Source organism: Seriola lalandi, unplaced genomic scaffold (assembly GCF_002814215.2).
Source record: "Seriola lalandi dorsalis isolate HSWRI2012SDOR001 ecotype SW California unplaced genomic scaffold, Sedor1 jcf7180002054677, whole genome shotgun sequence".
NCBI lineage: Eukaryota > Metazoa > Chordata > Actinopteri > Carangiformes > Carangidae > Seriola > Seriola lalandi.
The window spans coordinates 692611-718085 of record NW_019525230.1 but is presented as its reverse complement, the minus strand read 5'-3'; the positions used below and the strand labels follow the sequence as shown (position 1 = coordinate 718085).

Below are 25475 nucleotides of genomic sequence, written 5' to 3'. Positions count from 1 at the left end.
TCTTTCTGCCAGGCCTCAGCGATGGTCGCCTGATTCTGCTCCTCATAGGCCATGGCCACTACAGCCAGGATCAGGTTGACCAGGTAGAAGGAGCCCAGGAAGATGACCAGCACGAAGAAAACCATGTAGGTCTTCCCCGCCGAGCGCAGAGTCTGAGGAAGCAGACAGGAAGTCACATGTCATGTTCTCATAGTTTAGATGATAATTGTATATTTATAATGGGAAACATTTTTACTCTATACGTTCAGAGCTGAGGTTTGGGGACTTGGGGCAACAGACAGAATCTGACAATCAAAGGTGAATAAATCCAACAAGTTTGATCTTATTTACCTGAATTCTAATTCAGTTGAAAAATCAATTAAAAAAATGTTAATGTGTTATGTTAAATATTAATATATTCATATATTCTTCACACTTAAAGATGGCATGGTTAAATTACTGTTGTTTATATCCTGCTGATGTCGTTTGCCTGTGTGAACTACATTGTGAGATTATGTTGAGTCATTGTTGTGGTGTAGTAATGTAATAAATATTATCATGGCCAGTCTAAGAAAATAACACCTGTGTTGTAAAATGTCCTTGAAACAAAATCCTTCCGACATGTGTTTGGGTACAAATACAGTATTCAGTGAGGAGGGAAAAAACATGGATTATTATTCTAGGGAAGCAACAAAGCATCACAGATTATTAGTAGATGGAAAAACACATATTCAGAAATTGCACCTGATGGAACAGTTTTTCCCAGTAGTCTTGCGTCATGAGTCGGAAAAGGGCCAGAAAAGCCCAGCCGAAAGTATCAAAACTGGTGTAGCCATAGTTTGGATTTCTCCCAACTTTTAGGCAGTCAAATCCATCTGGACACTTCCTGTGATGCACAAACAGTGTAAAGGCAGAAGAGAGATGATTATAGGACAGGACTGATAAAACAAATGCTGAGCACAACTGAATCAAAACCAGCTGGGACAGATATCGCTGTGGTAGCGTGCAGGCTGCTTTACCAGAGTTAAAAACATCTCCAGTATCTACATGTAGCCCCGTGGCCTTTGAACCCACCGGGGGAGAGAAGCGGATGAGTCAGTAAGTACATACACTGCTATCATCACCATTATTTCAACTGAAGAGGGCACTTGAAATTCATTCCAGGCAGGAGCACTAAAATGCACTGGAGCAAAAGGGATTACACTGAGCCAGATGGATATCAAATTGCAGTTCAAAAAATTTTTCAGCTCGATGCCTCCATCTCTGATCTTCATTGTCAGCATAGTGGCATTACAGCAAATATTTAAGTCCAGCAGCTGAGAACAAGCTGGACTGCCATGTCAATCTGAGTGCAGAATAATTTCGTAATGGCTGGGAAACAGCTGGGCGGGAGAGCGCTGCTGTGAGAACAGCTGTAGATCTCACCAACGGGCCAGCTAAGCAGGAATGCTCACTAATATCCAGCAGTGAGGACAGAGGAGGCTGCGTGAGGCCAGCGACATCTTCCTGTCGGGCTGTTCCTTCCCTCTGCAGCAGCTCAATCTGTCATCAAGCTGCTGCCCTCTTTAATTCATATGTCGAAAGAGTTGTCTTGAAGGACTCCACAGTGGTTTGACATTTCTTTTTTGTGAATACATTTTTTAAAACACACCATATTGTTCGTAGATTGATGTGGGCTTTTCAAATGTTATTGCCAAGTTTCAAGTAGAGACACTTTAAAGACACTTGTTATTGTTGTATTCAAGGAAACGCTGTCACAGTGAGTTTGATAGACTTTTTCTTTTACAGATTAGTTCACTGTTCAAGTCTCTGCATGCTTTTTGCATTACTGCATTTTTAAAGCTGAAACAGTTGATGAGTTGATAAACACACTATTAATCTGCACTTTTATTTTTTATCTATAAATCTGATTGTTTTATGTTTTTCTTTTCTTTGAAATCTATTGATGTCATTGATTCTATTTTATTGCTGCTTTGTTAAGCACTTTGTAACATAGATTTTAGTTTTTTAGTGCTCTATAAATAAAGATTATTATTATAAATGTGTTATTATTATTATTATTATTATTATTATTATCTATTAAGTCATTTCATATGCAAAAATACCAGACACTCCTTGTTAAAGTTCCTCAGTTGTGATGTTTTGCTGCTTTTCTTTATCCTTTAATTACAATAAATGGAAAAGGTTTATAACTGGCGTCACTTTGGGCTTTAGGGATCTGTGATTATTCTGTTGATCGATCAATAATTAAAAAATAGGTTAGTTGCAGCCCCTGATTTCCATACTATAATCTAATGGAAATAATGACCGCATGGAAAGTATGAAATCTAAATTACAAACAACAACAACAGATTTTTGAGTGAAAACATGAGGTGAGTTACGTTTGGCTGCCTAAACATGCGATCGGTTGCTCATCTTATCACCACACTGTTTGTCGTTGCTGTCACTTAAACATCTATGTGGATGCGAGGCTTGCTCTTGCAATTAGATGCTGCTGTGAAAACAAAGCACCTGTTGGGCTAATGTCCCACAGGTTTCTATAGTAACCGCCCTGGAGACTGAGTGAGCGCTCCTCCAGGAGAGCTGCTGCGACACATGTACTCGCTGTGGGATCTGATGTGCGTCCACACTGACAACATCCACAGCCAGTGTGAGGCACTGACAGCCGGGTAGAGGGAGGACCAGACGTCATACTAGTGTTTTCATTTTTCTATGTGCATCCTTTAGTGTATTATACAACAGTTAGTCACACACTACACTGTATTACTCAGGACTAATATTAATTGATATCAATAATAATTCGTTTTCTTTCAAAGGGTCTTTTGAGGCAATTCAACCTGACGCTACTGAACGCTTTATCAGGAACACTAGACTAATACTGGGTAAGGTTTCTCTTTCAGTTCTTCCTGGTTTGGATTCCACAACATGTTGGAAATTTTCCTTTGAGATTCTGCTCCATGTCGACATGATCCATTAACTTCTGCAGGTTTGTCAGCTGCACATTCACGCTGCCAATCTCTTCTTCTACCACATCCCAAAGGCTTCTGCTGGATTCAGATCTGGAGACTGGGTGGGTTAATGTTCTCTGGACTCATTGTCACATTCATGAAACCAGATTGAGACATGAAGCCTTATCATTGCTGGAAATAGCCAGCCACACCATTACACCAGCAGCAGCAGCAGCAGCAGCAGCAGCAGCAGCAGCAGCCTGGACCGTTGAAACAAGGCAGGTTGGGTCCATATGACTCTGATCCCACCATCTGTGTGCCTCAGCAGAAGTCCAGCTTCATCAGACCAGGCTGTGTTTTCCCAGTCGTCATCTGTCCAGTTTTGGTGATTCTGTGTCTACTGCAGATTTATACCAGTAACCAGTGTGGCCTTTCTCCTCTGACCTCTCTCATCAACAAGGTGTTTCCATCCACAGAACTGCTGCTCACTGGATGTTCTTTTTGTTGTTGTGTGAAAATCCCAGGAGATCAGCAGTTTCAGAAATACACAAACCAGCATCAACAATCATGCGATCACATTTTTGTCCATTCTGATGTTTGATGTGAACATTAACTGTAGCTCCTGACCTGTACCTGCATGTTTTTATGCACTGTACTGCTGCCACGTGATTGGCTGATTGGTTAATTACATGAATAAGCAGGTTTTCTATTCTAAGTCTAATTCTATTAAGTTTTTAGATTTTAGGGATTTTTCCTGCTATTTAAGGCCGGAAATTGTTGTCAGTTAATTTCTGTTCAGTATGAAAGTCAGACTCTTGAAACTTACTTTTGCGTCATCATTAAGCATTGCCTCACAACTATAATGTAACTGCCAAAAATACAGACTAAACAAGTCAAGCAAGTATTAACTGATTTCATACATTCAAAAACCTAAAACCTACAGCATTTAAATATGATCAGCAAAAAGGGAAAGTAAATGATTTGCAGTTAAAGATATATAATATGGAGTGGTTCTTAAACTCCCACAGAAGAGGGTCTGTGACGTACCTGTTGCTTGGTTTGTGTGGCTGCTTCCTGCAGGTACTACCTGAGGCAAAGGGTCATCAGCACCATTTTATGTAACCAAGGCAACACAGTCTGTGGTGCGTAAGAGCTCTATGAAAGCACTTTGCTAACATGTTTGCATTTTTTTTTATGAATAGTATATTTGATAGTGCACCATCCATTTCCCGTTTGTGTAAGAGCAGAGGAACATCTGTCAATCTCAACAAAGTGTTTTCTTTCTATCCTGCGCGGGACTCATGCGGTGGGTTTCCATGTCCACATCAGTCCAGTCAAGGGCAAAAGTTGAAGCTGTCTATACAATCAGTCATAATCCTTGATGCACAGTGGCTTTAAAGATGTGGGGGGATAAGCATTTGCCTGAACTCTACAGTAGCTGTGATGAGAAACAGCCAGGACCTTTGAGAAAATCATTTGTCACAAACTTGTTAACCATCTAGGCTGGAAATATCATTTGAATATGTGTGTGTGCGTGTGTGCCCACTTGTGTCTGGAGTGTTTGTGTGCATGTGTGTGACTGTGTGTCAGTGTGTGTCATCATAACGTATCCAAAGCTTTAATTTGGAAATCTACTCAGGGATTACTTGTTGGAATACACTCAAAAGATTAAGCATCCTCTATGTTTTACGTCCTCCATCCTGACCTGCTTAATATCTTGCCCGTCTCCACAACCCGCCTCAGAAAGTTCCATCTAAAATGTCACAGAAGTTAAAAGGCTGTCTCATTTTGCCAACCAACACATAAGCTACCCTGTGGTTACTTTGACCCATAACCCGGCAACCATGTCATGAAGCTGTGTGAAACTCTGTCCTTCATCTGACATCAATCTCACTGCAAAGAATTAAAAATGCAATAAATGCTATACATAGCTGCCATATTCATGGACATGACAGAACAATGTATAAATTAAAGGGATACAAAAGATTAATCCTTGTTCTCTTGTTATCCAAAGAGCCATTAACACACCCATTAGACGCAGAAACCCCCCCCCCCACCACCCACACACACACACACACACACAGTTAAACTGATGTGAACGTCACTGAATGTGGATGACGGTGCGCTGTTAGAGCTCCACAAATGGCAGAAACACAAACAACAACAAGCAGCAAATCTAAAGAAGTCCAATTGCAGTGATTTATAGGTAAACTGTGGGACAGCTGGATATGTTATATCGGTACTAGTCTGATCTTACTGACCCACTATTTAAGGGAGTTTAATGACGTCATTTCCCCCCGACTGCCCTCAAATGTATCCTCTTTTCGCTCTGACTTGAACACAAATCACTGAATCAGATTTTACTTCTTGGGAGATTAAGTTCCTGTGTTTTTGGAGGAGAGGTTACAGTGTGAGATTAAAAACGAAAGGGTTGGTTGCACTCTGATGCCAATAACCACCTCCACTGTGTCTACACTTTTTCTGTTAACTCATTAAAATATCACTTTACTACCAGTATTAGCTTAATCCCATACAACAACAGAATGGGTCTTATACACACTTAAAAATCCTCTCATAAAAAGATTCAAGAAGGACCTCTAGGTTTCTCTCACCTACATTAAAGAAGCTTTCACCATGAAAAGGTTTAATGTTAGACTTGCTAATTTTGGCCTGACCAGATTAGACTTTTCTTTTGAATTAAAAGGTTAACATTAATAATAAAGAAACTGTGAATGTTAACACTGTTTCCTTATTATTAATGTTAGCATTTTAATATGAGATACATGCTAACATGTCAATTATGTCAGTTAATTCTCCATAAAGGCTAACTCTTAGCTAGCCAATTAATTAACCTTTTACGTAGCTAACATTAACGCTAACGCTATCTTTTAGTTTTTATTCAGATTTTTCTTTTGCACCGTTCTCTGTTTGTTTATTATTGATATTAGCATTTTTAATATGAGATACATGCTAATATGTTAATAATATTAGTTAACATGAAATGTCATACATTACGTGAAGACTAACTCTATAGCCAATTAGTTAAACTTTTATGTAGCTAACATTAATGCTAACACTAATAATAATTTTTAGTTTTATTAAGACTTTCTCTTACACTTTAACCTTCTCTGTTTCTGTGTTATTAATTATTTGCATTACACAAGATGCATATGTTAACATGTCAGGTAACGCTTTTAGCCTATCTATGAAAGCTAACTCTTAGCTAGCCAATTAGTTAACCTTTTACGTAGCAAATATTAATGCTAACACAAATTATCATCAAGAGAACATTTCAAACATTAATGTAATTTAATAAATAAATGTGGTGGGTCACCAGGCAGCATATGATAACAATAGTAATGTAGAAACCACTCCGTACGCAGGTGTTTATAGCAGCAACAACTGTGAAAGATATGATCACAAAACCTGACAGGTGTGTAGTTGAGAACCAAATAATAACATAACATTATGAGTTATACAGCTAAATATTATCAATTGATCAAATACAATCTTTGTGCTTTTAAAAAAGCCCAAGGGTTCTTTAGAGTGAACTGTGTAAAATGGGTCTATAATGAATTGTTTTTGAGCCATTCATCCACAGTAATATAGAACATAAACAATAAAGAACCATTTTTTTTTTAAGCCTGTAGGAAAATACTTCCCTACAGAAGCTTAATATCATAATCATTTTATGTTATTTGCTATCAGCCATTATCTTGTATCATTAACAAGAGCACCTAATGGAAGCTATTCGTTGAAGCTGCAGGATTTCAGATTCACACAGATGGGTATTTAGTTCACTATAACCCTTGAACTAGGCCTGGCATGGGCAGAGTCATCCTGTTGTGCTTGTTTCAAAAGCATTTGGACTTATAGGATTATTCAGTGCGTAGGCTGAGTAGCAATATTTGGATGGTTTCACACTGTGCCTTTGATTGGGAACAAAATCTGTCACTTTAAAGATAAAATATCATCAATGTATGTCAACATTTACAGACATCTCATCTGAGGAAGCTACAGATACTTAAACTTTATGTTAAACTTTCTTTTCCTAAAATTAGATTCTTTTTTTTTTATCATAAAAAACAGTTTTAAGCATTTAACCCAAGAGTTTCTGGTTCATCACAAAGATGAAAAACAACTGTAGACTTGAAGACTATCACAACACCGTCTCCTCTCAACAATGACAGAGTATCAATCCGAAGTGATCCGGTCCACTCCGGTTAACCTAATCATCTCATAGAGCTTTTGAGATGATGAAATCTCCAAAGACCCCCCTCTCTCCAGCTGGCAACTCCATGTTTCTGAGTAAAGGGTTCCAGTGGAGCCGGGGTGATTATCCACACCACATGTCGTCTTGTGTACAGCCTGTCTCACGCTACACCCCTCCCTCCGACGGGATCATTCCTCTATGCATTAAGTCACAGATTGAAAATATGAAGCCTAAAGTACATCATCTATTGTTGTATCTGTTTTTTCTTGTTCTGTGAAAAGTATTTGTCCCAAGCCTGGTGCTCAGGCTACTATATCCAATTACACACACGACATGCATGGGATCAAAAGCCATTAGATGCTTAACATTTTCGATATTATGCAATAGCCTGCAGATGATTAATAACAAGCAGTACGCAGGACACTCACTTACCCTGCATCATTTCCATATCCACATATTAAGGCGTCCTTTGCTCCTTCAACTTTGTAAAAATTATCTACGGAAAAGGAAACAGGAAGTTAAAGATACATTTCTTCTTTTAACTTCGGTGGATAATAGAAGCGTAGGTGTATTTTGTTTTTTCGGCTGACCTTCACTGCTGAGGAAGTCTGCCCTGGAGCTCCAGGTTCTGTTGTTACAGATGAAGGATGCGTTGGGGCTGTAGGAGGAGTTGATACAGTGCGTCAGGCTGCGGACGCACTTTTGTCGCAAGAGCCCCATGAACAGCTGCAGGCCGATGAGGGCGAACACGCTGAGGCAGAAGACAGTCAGGATCATCACATCCGCCAGCTTCTTCACGGACTGGATCAGGGCACCGACGATGGTCTTCAGACCTTGATGGAGGAGACGAGACGATATTTTGAATGTTTGGTTTCGATGTGATTTTGCAGGGCGTGATTGGAAACGAGAGACGAGACATAGAAGCACGGGCAGGAGGTTTGATCTGATGCCTGTCAGATCAAACCTCCGCTCTCGGGGATTCTCACCTGGGATTACTGAGATGGTTTTCAGGGCTCGTAGTACTCTGAAGGTCCTTAATGCAGAGACGTTTCCCAGATCCACAAATTCTGTCACATATCTGTAATTTTAAATGAAGTGTAAAGAGATTAAACAAAGAAAGTCTTCTGTATCATTGCATATTTATATATCCAGTAGACATGGAGCAACATTATGTTTCTGTCCACCTGTCCCATGTTCACTCTTCTCTTAGCTCTTTTACTGGGTTCTGGACTTCTGGGGGAAATATCTGGGTCTTGAGCCACTAAATGCTCCACTGTGTTCACCAGCTAGTCACTAACTTTGTCTGTCTTTAGTTTGGTGCGAGGGACATCTTGTATGGGGTTTTTTTTAAAGCGCTTTTGCTGAAAAACAGATGCCAGCCACTGTCAGAAACAATGCTATGAGAGTGGTAAGAGAGGGCGGTAAGAAAACCAAAATATGAGCTGGATGATCATTCTCTGTAAGTTCCTCACTACAAGTGACTCTTTACACATACAAGTAGTCGTGTTCCCATTGTTGAGAAAAAAACATTAATTACAGTCTACTTAACAGCATGTGTTTGGTACCTGTGACAGGAAACGACAGGTGAATTAGCTGACTGGTCCATAATTAATCAAATTAATCGCTGCAGGTAATGACAGCTTTCAGAGAGAGTACACCCAGTACAACTGATTTTGTCTCGCTGTTTCCAAACAAAGCAAATGTCCTATCAGGATGATTGGTTTCAGACAATGCAGCAGCATTGAGAGGTCACCTGTCTAATCTGCTACCTGCATCATGGGTAGTGAGTCATGGCACACATATCTCTGACCTCCACAATAGGCTTATCGTTCACGGTGTTTCAAATCAGGAAGACTGACTGACTACGGTCACTTTGACATTACTAAATAATACTGGATAGGCTGTGGTTCTGCACATTATTACAGTCTGCACAAAAACTGTCGCACAAGACAGAACCTGAACACAGAATTGAGGTGGACTCGTTTAATTGGATATTCTGTACACACATCTGCACAATGTAGCCACAGCTAATGGAGAATAAATGTCAGGTGAGACTGATAATCTGTATGATGATATTGTTACTCACGCCATGACAATGACGCTGAAGTCCAGCCAGTTCCACGGGTCTCTCAGGAAGGTAAACGACAACAGACAGAATCCTCTCGCTAATATCTTTATCGCCGACTCAAAAGTGTAAATGGCAGTGAAAGTATACCTAGAAAATATCAATGGAGCAGGAAGACGAGGCCGTGTTAGCGCAGCAGCAGGTTTGAGCTTTGAATTAAATAACAACAGTAGAAGTGAGAACTGAAAGCTTTTGACGATGAAAGCCATGAAAAATTAATAATGCTCAAACACTCTCAGCCAAAAGGTCATTGAATGCCACAAATGATTTGTAGTAACATAATTAGTGAGGAGTGATGTCACTGACTGAACATGTCAAAGCAATTTAAAAAATAACATAATGAGCACACACAGGTAAAAACAAAAAATACATTCAAGTTTATGGTGAAGACCCTCTAGTATTAATTATTTCCTACTTGTTCACAGTCTTCTTCTTCTGGTCTGCCACAGTCCAAGTGAAAATATAAAGTGACTGTCAGTAAGCAGTTAGCTTAGCTTAGCATAGAGACTGTGAACAGATAACCTGGCTGTATCCAAACTACAAAGGTAACAATATTTGCATGCTAGCAGATCTTAAACTCACTTCTTAACATCTTTTATGTTGTTTGTCTGTACAAAGTGTAAAAAAAGACCATTTGAGTCTCATGTTTTATGTGCTGGAGTAAGTCTTGGCCCAGAGCAGTAACTTCCTGGAGTCTCTGCTGTTCACTTAGTGACCTCATGGTGACAACAAGTATTTGGGATTTTGTTACATGGCTGCTTGTCTTCTTTTTTTCAGTTCAGATTAAAAAACGCCCACTCCCATATTGGCTAGGATTAGAAATAGCTGTTTGGTTGTTCTGTCAAGGCTTTTGTTATTCCCATTTTCAGTCTTTAAGCTAAGCTAAGCCACTCGGCTGCTGGCTGTAGCTTCATATTCAATATACAGGATTGAGGGTGGTATCTGTCTTCCCATCTCCCTTAAAGTAATAAAGCAACAGTCTCTCTTTTCACATTTATTATAAGTTAATTTATAAAGTTGCAAAATGTAAATGAATAAATTAAAAGTCTCTATAAACGCAGATAACATGCTGCATGCTAAAAAATGCCTCTGACCCACTGATAATGATATTTCACATCATGCACAGGACAATATTTCTGAAGATTTCCAAGTGGTGAGTTTTCATTCCACACCACCACACACGTATGTGGCGTTCTGAGTACAGTAAATACTACATGCATCATATTACTCACATGTGACCTGATTCTTCAGTCGTCACTGATAAAGCAACAAACCCCAGCAAAGCTCCACATTAGAACACATGTAGCACAGTTTCTGTCCCAGACACAGTATTTAGGATGAGGCAACAGTTTACTGCGCAGTATGTACTTACTCCAGGTACTTGGTCCACGGTGCCGGATCAGACATGGCCATGAAGAAACAGTTGGTCAGTATAGTGAACATTATGAACAGGCTAAACAACGTGGAGAGGAAGTTAAGGAAGGTGAACTGTAAAATGTTAATTTACAAGCATTATTGGCTTATAACAAAACTGTAACTGACACAGACACAATACCACAGTCACAATGTTGCTCTTAATCCTATGAAATATATCCATTAGGATAAAGTATCATTGTGTGTGCCAACGGCATTATGACTACAGTAAATGCAGATTATAGAAAATGTAAGTAAATTCCATTTAATATTAAATCAGGGGAGTGATATCATTCTCTCTTATGGATGAATGAAACCACAACAAATGACATCAGATAGTTTCCTTCAATAACCTAAATTATGTAATATAGATTTTATTTGCTTTGGTGTTATGACTCTTTTAGTCTGTAGTTCACAGTATATTATTGTCAGTTATTTATGTGATGTTTCAGTTTGAGAAAATCAATAACAGTAGATAGATGTACTTATTGGATAATTTGATTAACAGATACTTCGTAATCTATAACATAGCAGAAGAATCCAGAGGCAAGATTCCCTCCCGCATGTAAAGTACGAATCAGCTGTCTGAGAACTAATAGGCAGCCGTCACATGATGTGAAATCTCCTTGCTCTTATTTCATTTCAGAGATTAAAAGAGGGATATGAGGGGATTTGTTTTGCGATGCCAGAGAGGACCATTACAAAGCTGTTTCAAAAATGGGACAATGGAAAAATCCAATAGAAACCTACGGGGGAAATCGGTAAATATTATAAATTGGCTTATCAGCCAGTATGAGATGCAAGAAGCAGTTTCTAGACATTTTAGGACATTAAATTTGTATTTTGGTGGAAATGTTACACTGAGTTTTGATCTGAGAGGGAAGTCTGATTATTCCTTTTAAATATCCTCATATATCTCTCTATCTATATTTCAGTGGTTTTCTCCTAAGAGGATGTTCCTAATTTTGTTAAAATCACCTAAACAAACCATCTAAAGTGTCAAACGTCATCAACCAAGAAACAACCAACCATGATTATTTTGCATGGCTGGGGCTGGAGGAGACACAGGCTCTGGGGCAATCAAAAAGGATATGAATGGACTAAAACTTTGATGGCGATTGTTCTGATGAAGTGAAATGGGCTAAAGATGTAAAGTGCAGATGTGGCACTGAATCTGAAGATGGCCTTCCCTTTGTTAAGTACTATAAAAGTCTGCAAAAGAAAGAGAAAAAAACAGACATCAGTCATGAGAAAAATCACATCTTTCAAATATTAGTGTTCACAATCTGTAAATAAAAGCTGACTGATTGCAAACACATTTCCAATACCAATTTTCTCATCATGCGCAGGCACATTTTTTGTTAGTTCTGCAGAGAAACTCGACAGCAGCTCTTGGCAGCAGTTGCAGGGCTGACATTATAGCTGCTGTGTTGAGTCTACCACTGTGTCTACTGTGCCTCCAAGACAGCAGCGAGTGTCCGAACACGCAGCGAGCGAGGCCAGTTGAGATAATGGAGGCAACTCCAAAGCAGGCTGAACCTTTCCCCAACAGATGTGCCATTTATTTAAATATTTTTCGTCTTTGGATAATCCTCCCATCCAGCAGCGCATCACATGCCAAAACAAAGAGACCCTGAGAATGACTGCCACGTCCTTTTTCATCTCTCCATAAGCGGCCCATTAATGGGTAGCAGCCTGATCTACCGACTCTGCAAATCAAAACTTGCTAATCCTATTTCTGCGTCCACAAGAGATCTAACGGAAGGCAGCCACCGCTTCCCCTCGGCTGCTGTAAAACACCACTCGGTGAATTCAATGAAAACATCAGCTGATCTGGAGGATCACTACCATATCATGCTCACGAGCCCAGATGAGAGTTGTATTGTTAATTGAATATGCAGCAATAAAATAGAAGTCATGGGTAAATCAAATCTGAGGTGAGCTTAGGACAGTACAGTGCAGTGCTGGGTGCATGAGCATCACTGATACGAGTCACATACCTGCAGTTTATCATCAGTTGCCTGTTTGTAACAAAAGCCATTTTCTGAGCTGATGTCATCGTTAGTGACTTCTTAAGGACACATAATCAACATCAACTCAATATTAGTTATAACAGAATGAGTAAAATAACTTTTCCTTAACTGGAGGATGTTGTGTATTCACAGAAACTGTAAACAAGCGCTACTTATTTAAAAAATGTCAAATATCAAGTCAGTGATGTCACAGCTAAATATTTTTTTCTGGGACTACAGATGTGTTCAAAGTCATCATCAGATATACAGCACCCTTTTTTATACACTACACTAAAGACTGATTCATTTATGTCACCAGCACTTTGGGTGCCAACTGAGGCCGAACAACTCACACAGCTGAATTTAAATAATAGTGCTGAAAAGGTCAGTGAGACTCGACAAAATGTCACAGTTGTTATCTGTAATAGCCGAAACAGTAAAGCTATAGCAAAAATAAAAAGACCAAAACTAACAATGAACTGATCCTACTGCAGAGCATAAAGTACAATCTGGAACATCTTATTCCTCTGAGCTAAAAACTATTAAAAACACATTATTGAGGCACTTTGCTGCACAGTGTGTCATGTTTCTTCATTACCGTCAATATGGGCACTGTAGTTTATCATTTAGTCAATCCCACATGTTTACTGCTGTAAATACTCTCTAGAGCACCAACTGTGTATTAATCCACAGCTGAAAATAGTCCCCAACAAATACATTGCTTACCTCCACTAAAAGCACAAACTGTTCATTAGTGACCAGCTTTGAAAGATTTACATCTTCAGAACGAACTTAAGTTATTGTCACAGAGGTCAGAGAGCACTGAGAGACACGTACCACGAGATCAGGATGTTGAATGTTTAATATTTTCACCTCTTTGGGCCCTGTGAGTCTGAACTGACTGAGAACCAGATTTTATCAGTTTGTCCAACTCTATTTCCCTCACTGCTTTTTTAAATGTCAAAGTAAATATGTTAAACAGGACGATGAGTGGTCTTAAACTTTTGCTGTATAAAAAAAACAAACAAGGAACAATGTGGAGTTAAATACATGATATATGGTCAGTTACCTAGAGTTGAAGTGAGTCATATGCCTGACCTCTCTACATGTGCAGAAAACTTTGACACGTGTGTAGCCACCACTTCACCACCATCCGACACACACACACACACACACACACACAGAGAGACAAACTCTCACCCTCTGGTTCTTGTAGTAAAACGGATCAATGTCCTCCAGTGGCACCCCGATAAGTTCTGTAGGGATGTCACCAAAGATGCGTGGCAGCTGCTTGCCTGCCTCCAGGTCGGCCCTGGGTTTGGGTGGCTCTGCGTTCCTGTGAGCCTCCTGGCAACCCTTGGCGTTCTTGGCCTGCTCCTCCGCAATCCGCTGCTCCATGGCAGCCAAGGATTCGCGAGTGAACCGCCGCAAGCCATCAGGACCCGTTGGTAACAGCATGGCTGCCATCTTTTCATCCTGATTCTCCTGTACTAGATTTTACTTACAGCTACGGGAGCAAAGGCAAAGGAAGAGAAAAAAAGCAGGTGAGAAAAAAGCTGAATTCAATCACACAGGCTCGTGTGAGGTGACTTGTCTTTTTGTATCAGGAGTTAGCACAACAAATATGTTTTCAAATGCCTTGATGTTGCTTTAATCAATATTTTTTTTAAATGGATGAAATGACTATGATGTGAAAAGGCTTTAATTACAAACCCACAGCGACCTTTTTTGTTTGTTTGTTTGTTGATGGGTTTTGGTTTTTACCCATCTCTGCATTTCTCCCAGCTTTGCAGAGCGTTTTAGCTTCTTTCAGCTAATTGTTTTGATTTTGCTTCAGTGTGCACAGTTCACTTTGAGTCTCATTAGTGTAGTTTCCATCAGCAGCAGCAGGCAGCTGTTTTCATTGAAGACACTGATAAACCCACTGTACACTGCACCTACATTACCCACTGGCTGCGCTAGCTGCTAAAGAGCTAGATATTTAGCTCAGGAGTTGGCGGAGAGCAAAACAGGTCTAAAAGGGGAGTGAATGTTGGATTTACATTAATCACATGGTCACAAACATGACTGTAAACGAATGCTAATGTCACTCCATGTCGGTTCGTTGTGGAAGTAGTGGCCAATGTTTGCTAACATGTTAGCCATATCCACTCAATCTGATTACAATATGTCAGTGTTGTTTACAGTCTGTTGCACAACATCAAGTAGCCAATGAATACATTTTTGCAGGTTTAAACTCTGTCTATCTGTGATTTAAAATGTTGAATGAACAACAACCCAGGGACACTAATAAACGAGGAGAGTGCATTAGTTTTCACCAGGTTTCTCACAAAAAAAAGAAATGTACGCCATCAGAACGATAACAAGTGCTTAAAATATAAAAGTGATTCTGTAAAAACATGTCTGAATGAGATCTGCAAATATTCTAATCTCTAATCTCTTGCAAGGAAAGCCCAATGGTCCCACAACACAAAATGTGGCCTTAACGCCTCCATCTCTGAAGGTCTCTCATGTCTCTATTTCAAACATTGTGTAATTGCAATATAAAAAGCTAAAGTCAAAAGCTGGATTGCCTCTCATTTCCTGATTGGAAGACGGTACTGAGGGAGGTCCAGAGACAAGATATAAATTCTTTACCCTTCCCGCTGACCATCGCTTTCTGTTATCCAACTGTCTCTATCAAACTAGGGCAGCCATAGTTCTGAGTCAGAGGGATTAAGCCCACAGTCTGTAGCTCTGACCAGGGGTTTTTCACCGGCTTTGATTTAGCATGGCAATCACTTGCTGTTTGCCTCTGTTGAACTGAAGGAACCTGCAGGGCCTGGACATCACCCTGCCAACAAACCTAAAGACGCACTCTATCCACATTTTTATGGTCACACTCGATAGAAAAAACTACAAGAAGACTGTCACTGTTACAAAATGTGGACTGCCTATATAATTTCACATGTAGTTTCATTTAGTTACAGTCGGGTTTTCTAGCACTGGGTTCTAGTCATACATGATAACTGCAGGTGGTGGCTGCAATAACAACGATAACAACAGTATCAAGTTTGGGGTTCGACTTACACTCGCATTTAATCCACTTGGGGTCAGTGCACCAAACTGTAAACACCACAAAGACATTTACCACTGTTGAACGTTTTTGTGTTTACAGTTGTCTATTTACACAGGCACCAGACTCAGAGACACATTAATATTCATTTGGAGTCATGTTTCAGGCAACTGACGAATATTAGTCCAACATTTACTCCTCCTTTTAGCTCTCCACCAACTCCTGAGGGAAATATCTGGCTCTTTAGCTGCTCAATGCTCGACTGTGTTCACCAGCTAGTTACTGGATTTGCCGGTCTGTAGTTTGGTGCTCGGCAGGTTGGATACAGTCGGTTTATTTGAGCTCTTTTAGTGAAAACAGCAACCTGCTGCGGCTGGAGGTGAGGTTGTTAAAATCAAAACAATGAACTGATAAATGATTAAAATGCTCCACAGAGCTGAACTACGATGCTACTGAGGGGGAGTTGGATGATACTCTTCTGTGGGATCATGACGACAAGCAACCCCTTTTTTATATTACACACAATTATTTCATCCATTGTTCACATAAAAATATTGATTAGTGCAGCTTTAAATAAAAGAATAAGCTCTAAACACCTTGGACATGGAGTAATCTGCAGAAAGATCTAAAATTAGATAAATTTATAACCATTGAAAGTTTTAAGGGTTCAAATCGCTGTCATGTGGTATATGTGGTATTCTATCATTTTTATGCTGTATTTTAATATGTTGTGAGTTGGTTACTATCTCAGGTCTCAGGTGTTAAAGAGAGAGTTTTTATCTTGATGGGATTTCCTGGTAAAATAAAGGACATAGATAAATAAAAGTTTAACTTCTACTCCCCAGCTGATTTTATATGATAAAAAAAAAAACATAAATAGAAAAATATGTGAATGTGAAAATATGTCAAAGAGTGCAAAAGGTTAAATATCAAATCTTTAGAAGTTGACTGGAGGGAATTAAGATGTTGAACTCCTACAGGGCAGGTTTAAAGGTCTGGTGTCAATGAAGTGATATTTATGATCCAATAAACTTCTGTTTCACAAATATTTTATTGTTGCCATATATCAAGTAATTTTGCCACCTTTAAAAACTTACACTTACACAAGTTACACAGAAGCTCCCAGTGAACGTCTCAAGACTAAAACTAAACTAAAAGAAGCACATTTGTTTTGTTCTTACTGGCGAACTCTGCTTATGTGGACTACAACAAAACATAAAGACAGTTTGCAGGTAATCTGATCTGAGATCAAAGCCACTATCTAAATAAAGACAATACCAAAGGTCTGTCCACTACCAAATATTCACTCCCTTATTTTAGCCAGTGACAGAGTCTGATATTTTAATAACTGAAAGAGCTTTCCAAAGAGAGGATTACATCTCTATGTTCCCCTTTTGACAGAGAAATACCATTGTATCCTTTTCATATTGACTAAGCTCTGTGAGTTTTTCATCTCCTCCTGTCCTGAAATGCATTGATCCCTTCACACGTCCAGCCAGACGCTAGTTATTTGCTTTCACTTGATCTGCTTATTTGGCCCAGGTTGATCTCAGATCAGCTCGTCTCATATACTGAATCCAGTGCTTTCCCATTTGCTGTCAAAATAAATAGGTTAAGGTCCATTTGCAACGTCACAAAGCAGATAAACAGGTTCAAAGCAGCGATATTTCTGTCACGATGCGACAGGATGTGACGAATCCTTCATAAGCAGTCACAGTGTTTCTTTTATAAAAGGTAACGGTGCAGAACAGTAAAGAGACTTGACAGTGACCTTTGACCTGTACACACTCAAACTGCATACATCTACCAGGCGGCACGGTTTCAATTTGCACGCGAGGTCGCTTTAGGGAGGAAATGGTGGTAAAGAATTAAACAGAACAGGAGGAAAAAAATATTTTAGTTGAATGAAATTTAATTCCCGTAACAGCCAGATGTGATATCGTCATCATCAGTGCAAATAATTATGATAATTAGATGGAAAGTAGAGCAGCACCGTGGACATGCACGCACAAACTCACACACTCAACCTAACCTGTGTTCTGCAATACTTCTGTGTTAAATTCTCATAAATGAAAACTGGAAAATAATTAAAAACACATTGTGTTGAGAGTCAGACTCATCAGCTACCACCAATGTGTCCATGAGCAAGGCACTGACCCACCAGCTGCTCTGCCTCCACCATCTCATTTTGAAAGCAGCTGTTTCAAACTTTAAAATGATTATATGAAAAAAGAGACAGTAAAATTGCATGAGAAAGTATTTAACGATAATACTGATTAGGCTATGAGCCAGTAAATAATATTTAAACCAATACAACAAGCGATAGACTTAGAGCTGCATCGGTACATAAATGAAACTCCCACATGTATATTTCATGTGAAGAGCATCTGCCACCTCTCTGGTTTTTGTTATTGATGTTTGGTCCAAGCAGATTGTAACAGATGATAATCAAAGGTAACTTCTAATAGCTCCTGCTGGAGTCACTGGTAGTTTCTAACCCTTAAAATATTGAAAACATAAATCACAAGACTCAGTGGTAACTTTAGGTAAAGAGGACTAATTTCCTTTGAACACAGTGAGACATCTGATATACAGTGAAAGACTAAGCTTTAGTGAATTGAAATAAGTAAATAAAATAAAAGACAATAACAGGATCTCTCTCTACAACCAACAGCAGCTTTAAACGAGACTAAGTTTCAATAACATTTAAGATAATTCAATCAATCCAGCGTGCTGAAGGAGAAATTATGTTTTTGGAAATAAAAGCCCATGTGAAGTTCCTTGTATCCCTCAGGAGTATCGGGCCTCTGGGTAAGAGCTGTAGTGCGTCATGAATGGTATCAGTGCAATAGGAAACTGATGTCATATGTCCCTGTCAGAGTCTCAGAAAAGTCTTAAATTTGACGAATCTCTCTTCATTCTTATTGCAATTGGCTGCACAAACACTGTATCTGTCAGAAATGACACTTTTTGTGCTGTTATATCTCCGTAGAGCAAGATTTGTTATCGAGACTTCACTGACAGAAAAGATGAAATTCATAAATGTGACGCAGGACGTTACTGATCAGATTAACTTTGTGTACGATGACCTGCATTATAGTGTGAAAACAATATGCACCAAACTAAATAACAGGCATTCCTCTTTCATTTCACGATGATTGACTGTATACAAGAATAAGCTGCTACATCTTCTATCACATACTCCCCTGTTTGTTTTTAGCCGTGTCACGTCTCTGCAGCCAGATGGTTGATGTTTTTCTATATTTCTATTAACTGGACTAATTCGCCGTGTCAACGTATGTTCCAAGGACTTTTTCAACAGGAAACAATTATTGTTATTATCAGACACACGAGAGGGACTTTCTACAGCATGTGGACCAGATCAGCTGACCCTTCTTTGACATATGGTCTGATGTCATCCTCACTTTTTGTCCTGAGTTTAAGTTATTTAACTTCTGTTACTTTGTCACCTGATTATCATTAAAGAAATTTTTATCTAGTTACACATTCACACGGTTTTTGTTCTTTTTTTTATCTGAGTTTTGGCCAAATATTTTTTTCTTAATATTTAAAAAGCCAGAAATACATATATTCCATGTTTGCTGTGAATGTCCTGGATTAAATTTTACAGATTGTGTCCTTAAAATAGGACAAGTGTGTTCACCTCGTCATCATGGGCATTATGTAACATGTACTATTTCTAAAACTTTGACTAAATATACCAAAGGATATTCATGCAAACAAACAATTATGTAAAAAGGTTTCTGGAGTAATAGTGGTGTCTTGAATGATGTGCTTTTGTGTTACTTTTACTCAAACATTAGGCTTTTGTGCTTCTCTGGATTTATGAGGTTAGATCCTGGTGAGGGTTATTTCAGGATATGATAACACAACAAGCATTTCAGTGTTTGTTCACTCGTACAGATTTATTATATAATCTGAAATTGGTGGTGTCATCTAGGACTACTTTTTTTATGTGCTCACATGTTGCTCTTTTCATTTTAAATGTTCATTTCTGATTATATCATATACCTGTTGATGGTTTTTGTTTCCTTTCTTACGCGGATCAAGACTTGCCATTTACAGTACAGCGTCCATGGTAACACATCAGGAATTTAATATCATCTTCGAATACTGAATTTAACAAGCGGATTAAACAAGACGGGCTTGGGCCACAACCACAAACGTCACAAAGTATGAACTTCCACCACAGGCTGGAGGTCAAAGTGTACATACTGCGTGTTCCTAATGTTTCGTGTCAGCCGCCCTCTTTACGCTGTGGTCCTAGGGGCACAGACTGAACTGATGACCTACTTCTTTTGCAAAAAAAAAAAAACCTTTCAATGTAATTGCAGCATTTAGCTTAAATACGTACTATAGGATGTGGAAGGTATAGACCTACGAAATGAGACAGTGGTTGAAAATATTAATGCGACTAGAGTGAAATGATTTTTCTGAGCTCTGCTGTCTCAGACTCTCAGATTCTCGCTTCGAAAAACACTTGAATCTTAAAACTAATACATTTAAATTACGTTAGACACCAGGATGATCACAACTTTAAGTGTCGCATTCTGGTTTTAGGATGTTTCCAAATAAGGAAAATGTATGATAACCACTTCCTCACATGTCATTATGTAAAGTGTTACCCATTTCATTTCAATGATTTATGGAAGTAGTGGAACAGTAAATTTTTGCACTAGAAATGCTCGTGGTCCCTGTGTGGTATTCGTAACAGATTTTGCCACAGGGAAAGCTCATGAAAGTGAGTTGCTAAAGTAAGGGTAAGCCTTTAATGCTTAAGACTCCAACATAAAACATTAAATGGATATTTTTGCATTATGCACTTCCTGGTATTTAGTCTTTTTTAGGATTATACTGTATAACATAAGCCATGTTAGTGTTGTTTTAAATTATATCTTAAGCCTAAAAGCAGGACTTTTTTTTTTTAAATTATGATTTGTTTTGATATGTTTTTATTGTATGAAGAAGTTCTCCATTAACTCATCATCATCAAGGTGAAAACAAAGAAAAGCAGCAGACCAAACAGTTAAGAAATAGTGCAAAGCATTTAGTCTTTGAGAAGTTGTTTACTTGAGTGTGTGTGTAGCAACACACTTCCTGTATGCTAAATATTAATGCCAGAATCTAAAGCTCCTCACAGGGGATACTTACATATGAAACTCTGAGATTTACAGCATAGTTTCCAGAGTTAAGTTCTTCGGTTTTCAGAAGAAGGAGCTGCCAAACCCTCCGAGCAAAATCCATGTCTTCAATTCAAGGCTTATTCCGCTTCATCGTGGATCAAAAACTCCAGTGAACAGGGCAGGAAACTCACTCAACTGACTTCTACACAAACACCACAGGTCTAATCACCTTCTGTTGGACATTTTGAAACCGGCCGCGGGGGGTGGGGGGACGCACAAGTTGTCCGCTTCCATTCCACTCGAGTGGCTCTGTCGTATTCATCCCACAGAGGAGAGGTCCCGAGCCGCAGAGTGTGGGGCGGATGCTGCGCGGCGGCGGGAGAGAAGCACCTCGGTTTGCCCTTGAGCAAGAGAACAGGAGGGAGGGAGGGAGGGAGGGAGGGAGGATGCTGCTGGACCACAGAGGATTACCGCTCCTATAGGCGCACCATGTCACACTCAAATATGACACAGGGATGTAGTGAGAGAGCTGGCGGTTTTCCCACATCACCAAGTAGGAAAAAAAAATCAGTAAATGGGACACAGTGGAGGGGAAATGTCAACCTTATTTACAGAGTACACTGTGCGGTAAAGACATAGGCTGCTTTAATTTATCTAAACTGAATGTGGTAACATTATGTAACTTAATATCAGCTTTGTATGAGTTTGTGAGGAGATGGTGGGTGTCTTTTAAACGTATGCAAATTCCTTTAAAGTTTGTTTTTATCACAAGATTAATGTGGAATTTACACATTTAACTAAATATTGCAGTTCAGAGACAGGCGAGCATGTGCTGAGCAACGTCTACATCAGTTTATTTCACTGTCAAGCACATTAATCAATGAAATCACCTGCTGTGTGATCTGGAAATCAAACCCTGTTGCACTTGAATGAACCTTGAAACGGCCACGATTTAACACAAGCTGTCAGCATTTTCATTTTGTGTGTTTCCAATGGGCTTCCAGTGAGGAGGTTTTAGATTACTTAGCTGTGTAGCATTTGCCTGCAGTGTTTACAGTGTTACACTGCGCCCTCCAGTGGCCAATAACAGAGTATCTATCTATGTAGTTCAGGTCTAGGTCATTGTGGTTTTATGACAAAGTTGCGAAATACCCAAGTCACCATTAGGGACCTGGCTATCACTGAGAACACTGAAGTCATGCCCTGATTTTTACCAACCACCAACAGCAGAAGGAGGGCTTTAAAACAGCAAAGGCTTGATGGGAAATCAAATGAAATGCTTGATTTTGACTCATGACCTCAGTATTTCTAAAACCCTGGCTGGTCCTTGTTACAATATCTTGCAAATGTGTCTATTCTGATAAGATTATTTATCAAGGTGGGTCAACATTTGTATTGCACATCCATGTGGCTAATTAACTATTGTGTAAAAGAGGAAAAGAAGACTGAGAATATATTTCCAAGCCATTCTATTTAAGGATTGCTTACCTGTGAGTATAGGCGGAGCGAGGGGGGCGGTTCTGAATCTTATATGAAGTTTATAATAACATTATTTATATTTATAACTTCAACTTGGTGTCATTTCCTCTCAGTGTCTCTGACTGGACCGGCAAATAATTGGAGCTCTATTAGTACTGTACTGGAGAAATAGCCTGTTTATGCCAAATTTATTCCCCACCTATGTCATGTAAATTCAAAATAGTAACATCAGACAATTTTTGACTCTTTTTATGTGACAGTAGTGAAAATTAGCCATTGTCAAAATCTGTTGTGCTGTGGTTTCAGAACGATGGAGACAGAGAACAATTAGATTCAAAATATGATGCAGGCTCAGGATGATTTTTTTATTGGCAACTATCATGTTTTTCCCAAATGGCTTGATACAGTAAATAAAAAAAAATTACAGAGGGAGTATGTCCCCTGAATATTGACTTAAATTGGGGCTGTTATTTGATTTTATGGTTGAACATCATAGTAAACCTTATAGGGGCCCACTTGCACACATTGCCTAATGGCAAATTCTGCCCCTGTGCCAATTTAAAGGATTATGTTAAAATGCCTTCTCACAAACATTTTAGACATTTCTCAGGTTCCCCGGGGACCTGTCAATGTTTAAATAGGATACCTGGAAAATGAACAAATCCTCAGGGAAAAAGCCCTTCCTGCGGTGAAAGTGGAGGACAGTGCAAAACCACATTACCCATAAAGCTCAGGTGCATATGTTTTCTTTCCTTCCCGGATGTAGCATCACATGAATTGACTGTCAACATGCAAGATGGCCACGCATCACAGGCAAAATGCTGCTGGGCGGAGAAAAGTACAGGTAAATTATCAGAGTTGCATTGCTGCTAAGTGTTTGGCAACGGCTGCACGAAGGTCTTCGGCTTAAAACGGTGATTCGCGAACACTTTACGGACACCGAAAACCGCCCGAAAAAGATAGCGTTGCTGTTACGAGTCATGACTCAAGCCGGCTAACCTAGCTAGCTTGGCTTACGTTAGTTGTTAGCGTCTCTTGCTAACACCAGCGTCGAAATGACTACATGCTATAGTAAACAATTCTCACACTAGTTCGTGTAAAATACGTAATAAAATAACAACCAAGCTCGTCGGTCAGAACCAACGGTTAATGTGCGGTCTTACTAGCATTTTTGTGCTGTTGCAGCGTTATCGGTAGCTACAGCTACACTGTATCTGGGCTCGGTCTAATTGCTGGGAATACGTACGTATCCCGGTGATTTTTGTCGTGCACCCTGCCATTATTCATTGTTATCAAATCAAAGAACGTCATAAACAATCAATTCGTCCATTACTAAAATGATTTTATGGCGAATTCATTTGTGATATATATGTCATTTAACTCGGCTACACGTTTCATTAGCTAGCTCTGCAAGTGCATGAAACTTAGCGTGTTGCGGCTTCGAAATGTGTACAAGGAAGTAGGTGTGATCACTCCCTTCCTCGTATTTCAGGTGTCCTATGTCATTAGAGATGAGGTGGAGAAGTATAATCGAAATGGGGTGAATGCGCTCCAGCTAGACCCTGCTCTGAACCGGCTCTTCACTGCTGGGAGGGACTCTATCATCCGGATATGGAGTGTCTACCAGCATAAGGTAAAACTTATCTTTCTCCCGAGCTATATTGAAATGAAAGATTCATGTTACGATTAGCCATCTGTGTTATCACGTGATCTTATTCTAACGTGGGATTGTCAAAAAATTTTCCTCTTCCATTGTAGCAGGACCCGTACATTGCCTCGATGGAGCATCATACAGACTGGGTTAATGACATAGTTCTCTGTTGCAATGGAAAAACATGTGAGTCTGATTACTTACAGCTGTACTTTATTTAATATTCAGGCTTTGTGCAGTTCAGTTTCCGGCATTGTATCTTACATTCTGCTGTTCTCATGAATTTCTTCCATTTTCAGTGATATCTGCCTCATCGGATACGACAGTGAAAGTATGGAACGCACACAAAGGGTTCTGTATGTCGACGTTACGAACACACAAGGACTACGTGAAAGCTCTGGCCTACGCTAAGGACAAGGAGCTGGTGGCATCGGCAGGTCTGGACCGGCAGATCTTTCTTTGGGACGTGAACACACTAACGGCACTCACTGCTTCCAACAACACTGTTACCAGTAAGTAGTGTTTGTTTCTGTGAGACAGCTGTGCCCATTTCTGACCCACATACCGTACTTGTAATCGTTGTGCATTTGATATGAACTAGTTTTCTGTAATAGCTTATATTTTTTCAGTGGAAGAAATTCTATACCTGTGGACTTATTTTGTTTTGTCTGCAACAGCCTCTTCACTGAGTGGGAACAAGGACTCTATCTACAGTCTGGCTATGAACCAGATGGGCACAGTCATTGTATCTGGATCCACAGAAAAGGTCTGGATTCCCGTCAGTGATTTACACATTGATGGTGCAATTAAACCTGATTAATGCAACACTCAGATTATTTCACATGTCATGTTAACGTCTCAACCAATGTTGTTTTATCCAGTTTTAGTTTGCTGAAGGCAAAAACTCACAGATCAGAAGTAAATTACTCTTGAACCACTGTTGCGTGTTAACATCTTAGTTTGATTCAAACATCTTTTGGGGTTGTATGTGTGCATCAGAAAGGGTACAGGTCACTGCTAGTGGAAAACAGTTTGGGTGTCACGGAGCTCTTTGAAATTCATCGGCATAAAAAACTGACGTATGTAACAAAGTGTGTCCACGATGTTGGAAAGTTGTTTCCTGTTGGCTACCACACATCATTAATGGTGTTATTTAAAAAATGATGCAAACTGTGGCACAGGAAATGAAACTTTACTTTGTGTATTTGACAGTAATCATGTGCCCGTCCTCTCCTTCTCATTCTTCCTACGCTTTCTTTCTTTTCTTCTCTTCAGGTTCTGAGAGTGTGGGATCCTCGAACATGTGCTAAACTGATGAAGCTAAAAGGTCACACAGACAACGTCAAGTCGTTGCTGTTGAATCGCGACGGCACTCAGGTGACTCAAGATGTTTGACATTAACAGTGGTTGGCGGCCGTTTAACAGAACTTTCTGGATTTTAATCTGTGTGTTTCTG

The 25475-nt window shown here is 39.5% G+C and overlaps 2 protein-coding genes across 3 annotated transcripts in view; one reads left to right on the top strand and one right to left on the bottom strand.

Annotated features, from left to right (window-relative positions):
• LOC111666512 (sodium channel protein type 2 subunit alpha-like) overlaps positions 1–21269 on the bottom strand; it is a 42286-nt gene extending 21017 nt beyond the window's left edge. Inside the window, exons 1-10 of the mRNA XM_087178128.1 lie at positions 20918–21269; positions 13891–14197; positions 11780–11890; positions 10638–10753; positions 9227–9355; positions 8127–8218; positions 7731–7973; positions 7573–7636; positions 724–865; positions 9–152 (exon numbers count right to left, since the gene is read on the bottom strand). Coding sequence (XP_087034254.1) covers positions 9–152; positions 724–865; positions 7573–7636; positions 7731–7973; positions 8127–8218; positions 9227–9355; positions 10638–10753; positions 11780–11890; positions 13891–14157 — 1308 coding nt within the window. The 5' untranslated portion in view covers positions 14158–14197; positions 20918–21269. The remainder of the gene's footprint in view (positions 1–8; positions 153–723; positions 866–7572; positions 7637–7730; positions 7974–8126; positions 8219–9226; positions 9356–10637; positions 10754–11779; positions 11891–13890; positions 14198–20917) is intronic.
• A 1880-nt stretch (positions 21270–23149) lies between these two features.
• LOC111666525 (WD repeat-containing protein 48) overlaps positions 23150–25475 on the top strand; it is a 7410-nt gene continuing 5084 nt past the window's right edge. The window contains exons 1-6 of one of the 2 annotated variants that reach the window (XM_023421872.2): positions 23150–23212; positions 23861–24001; positions 24130–24205; positions 24319–24531; positions 24697–24785; positions 25295–25396. In XM_023421872.2, coding sequence (XP_023277640.1) covers positions 23165–23212; positions 23861–24001; positions 24130–24205; positions 24319–24531; positions 24697–24785; positions 25295–25396 — 669 coding nt within the window. In that variant the 5' untranslated portion in view covers positions 23150–23164. Of the gene's footprint in view, positions 23213–23860; positions 24002–24126; positions 24206–24318; positions 24532–24696; positions 24786–25294; positions 25397–25475 lie in introns of both variants that reach the window. The other variant, XM_023421871.2, reaches the window with a different exon arrangement.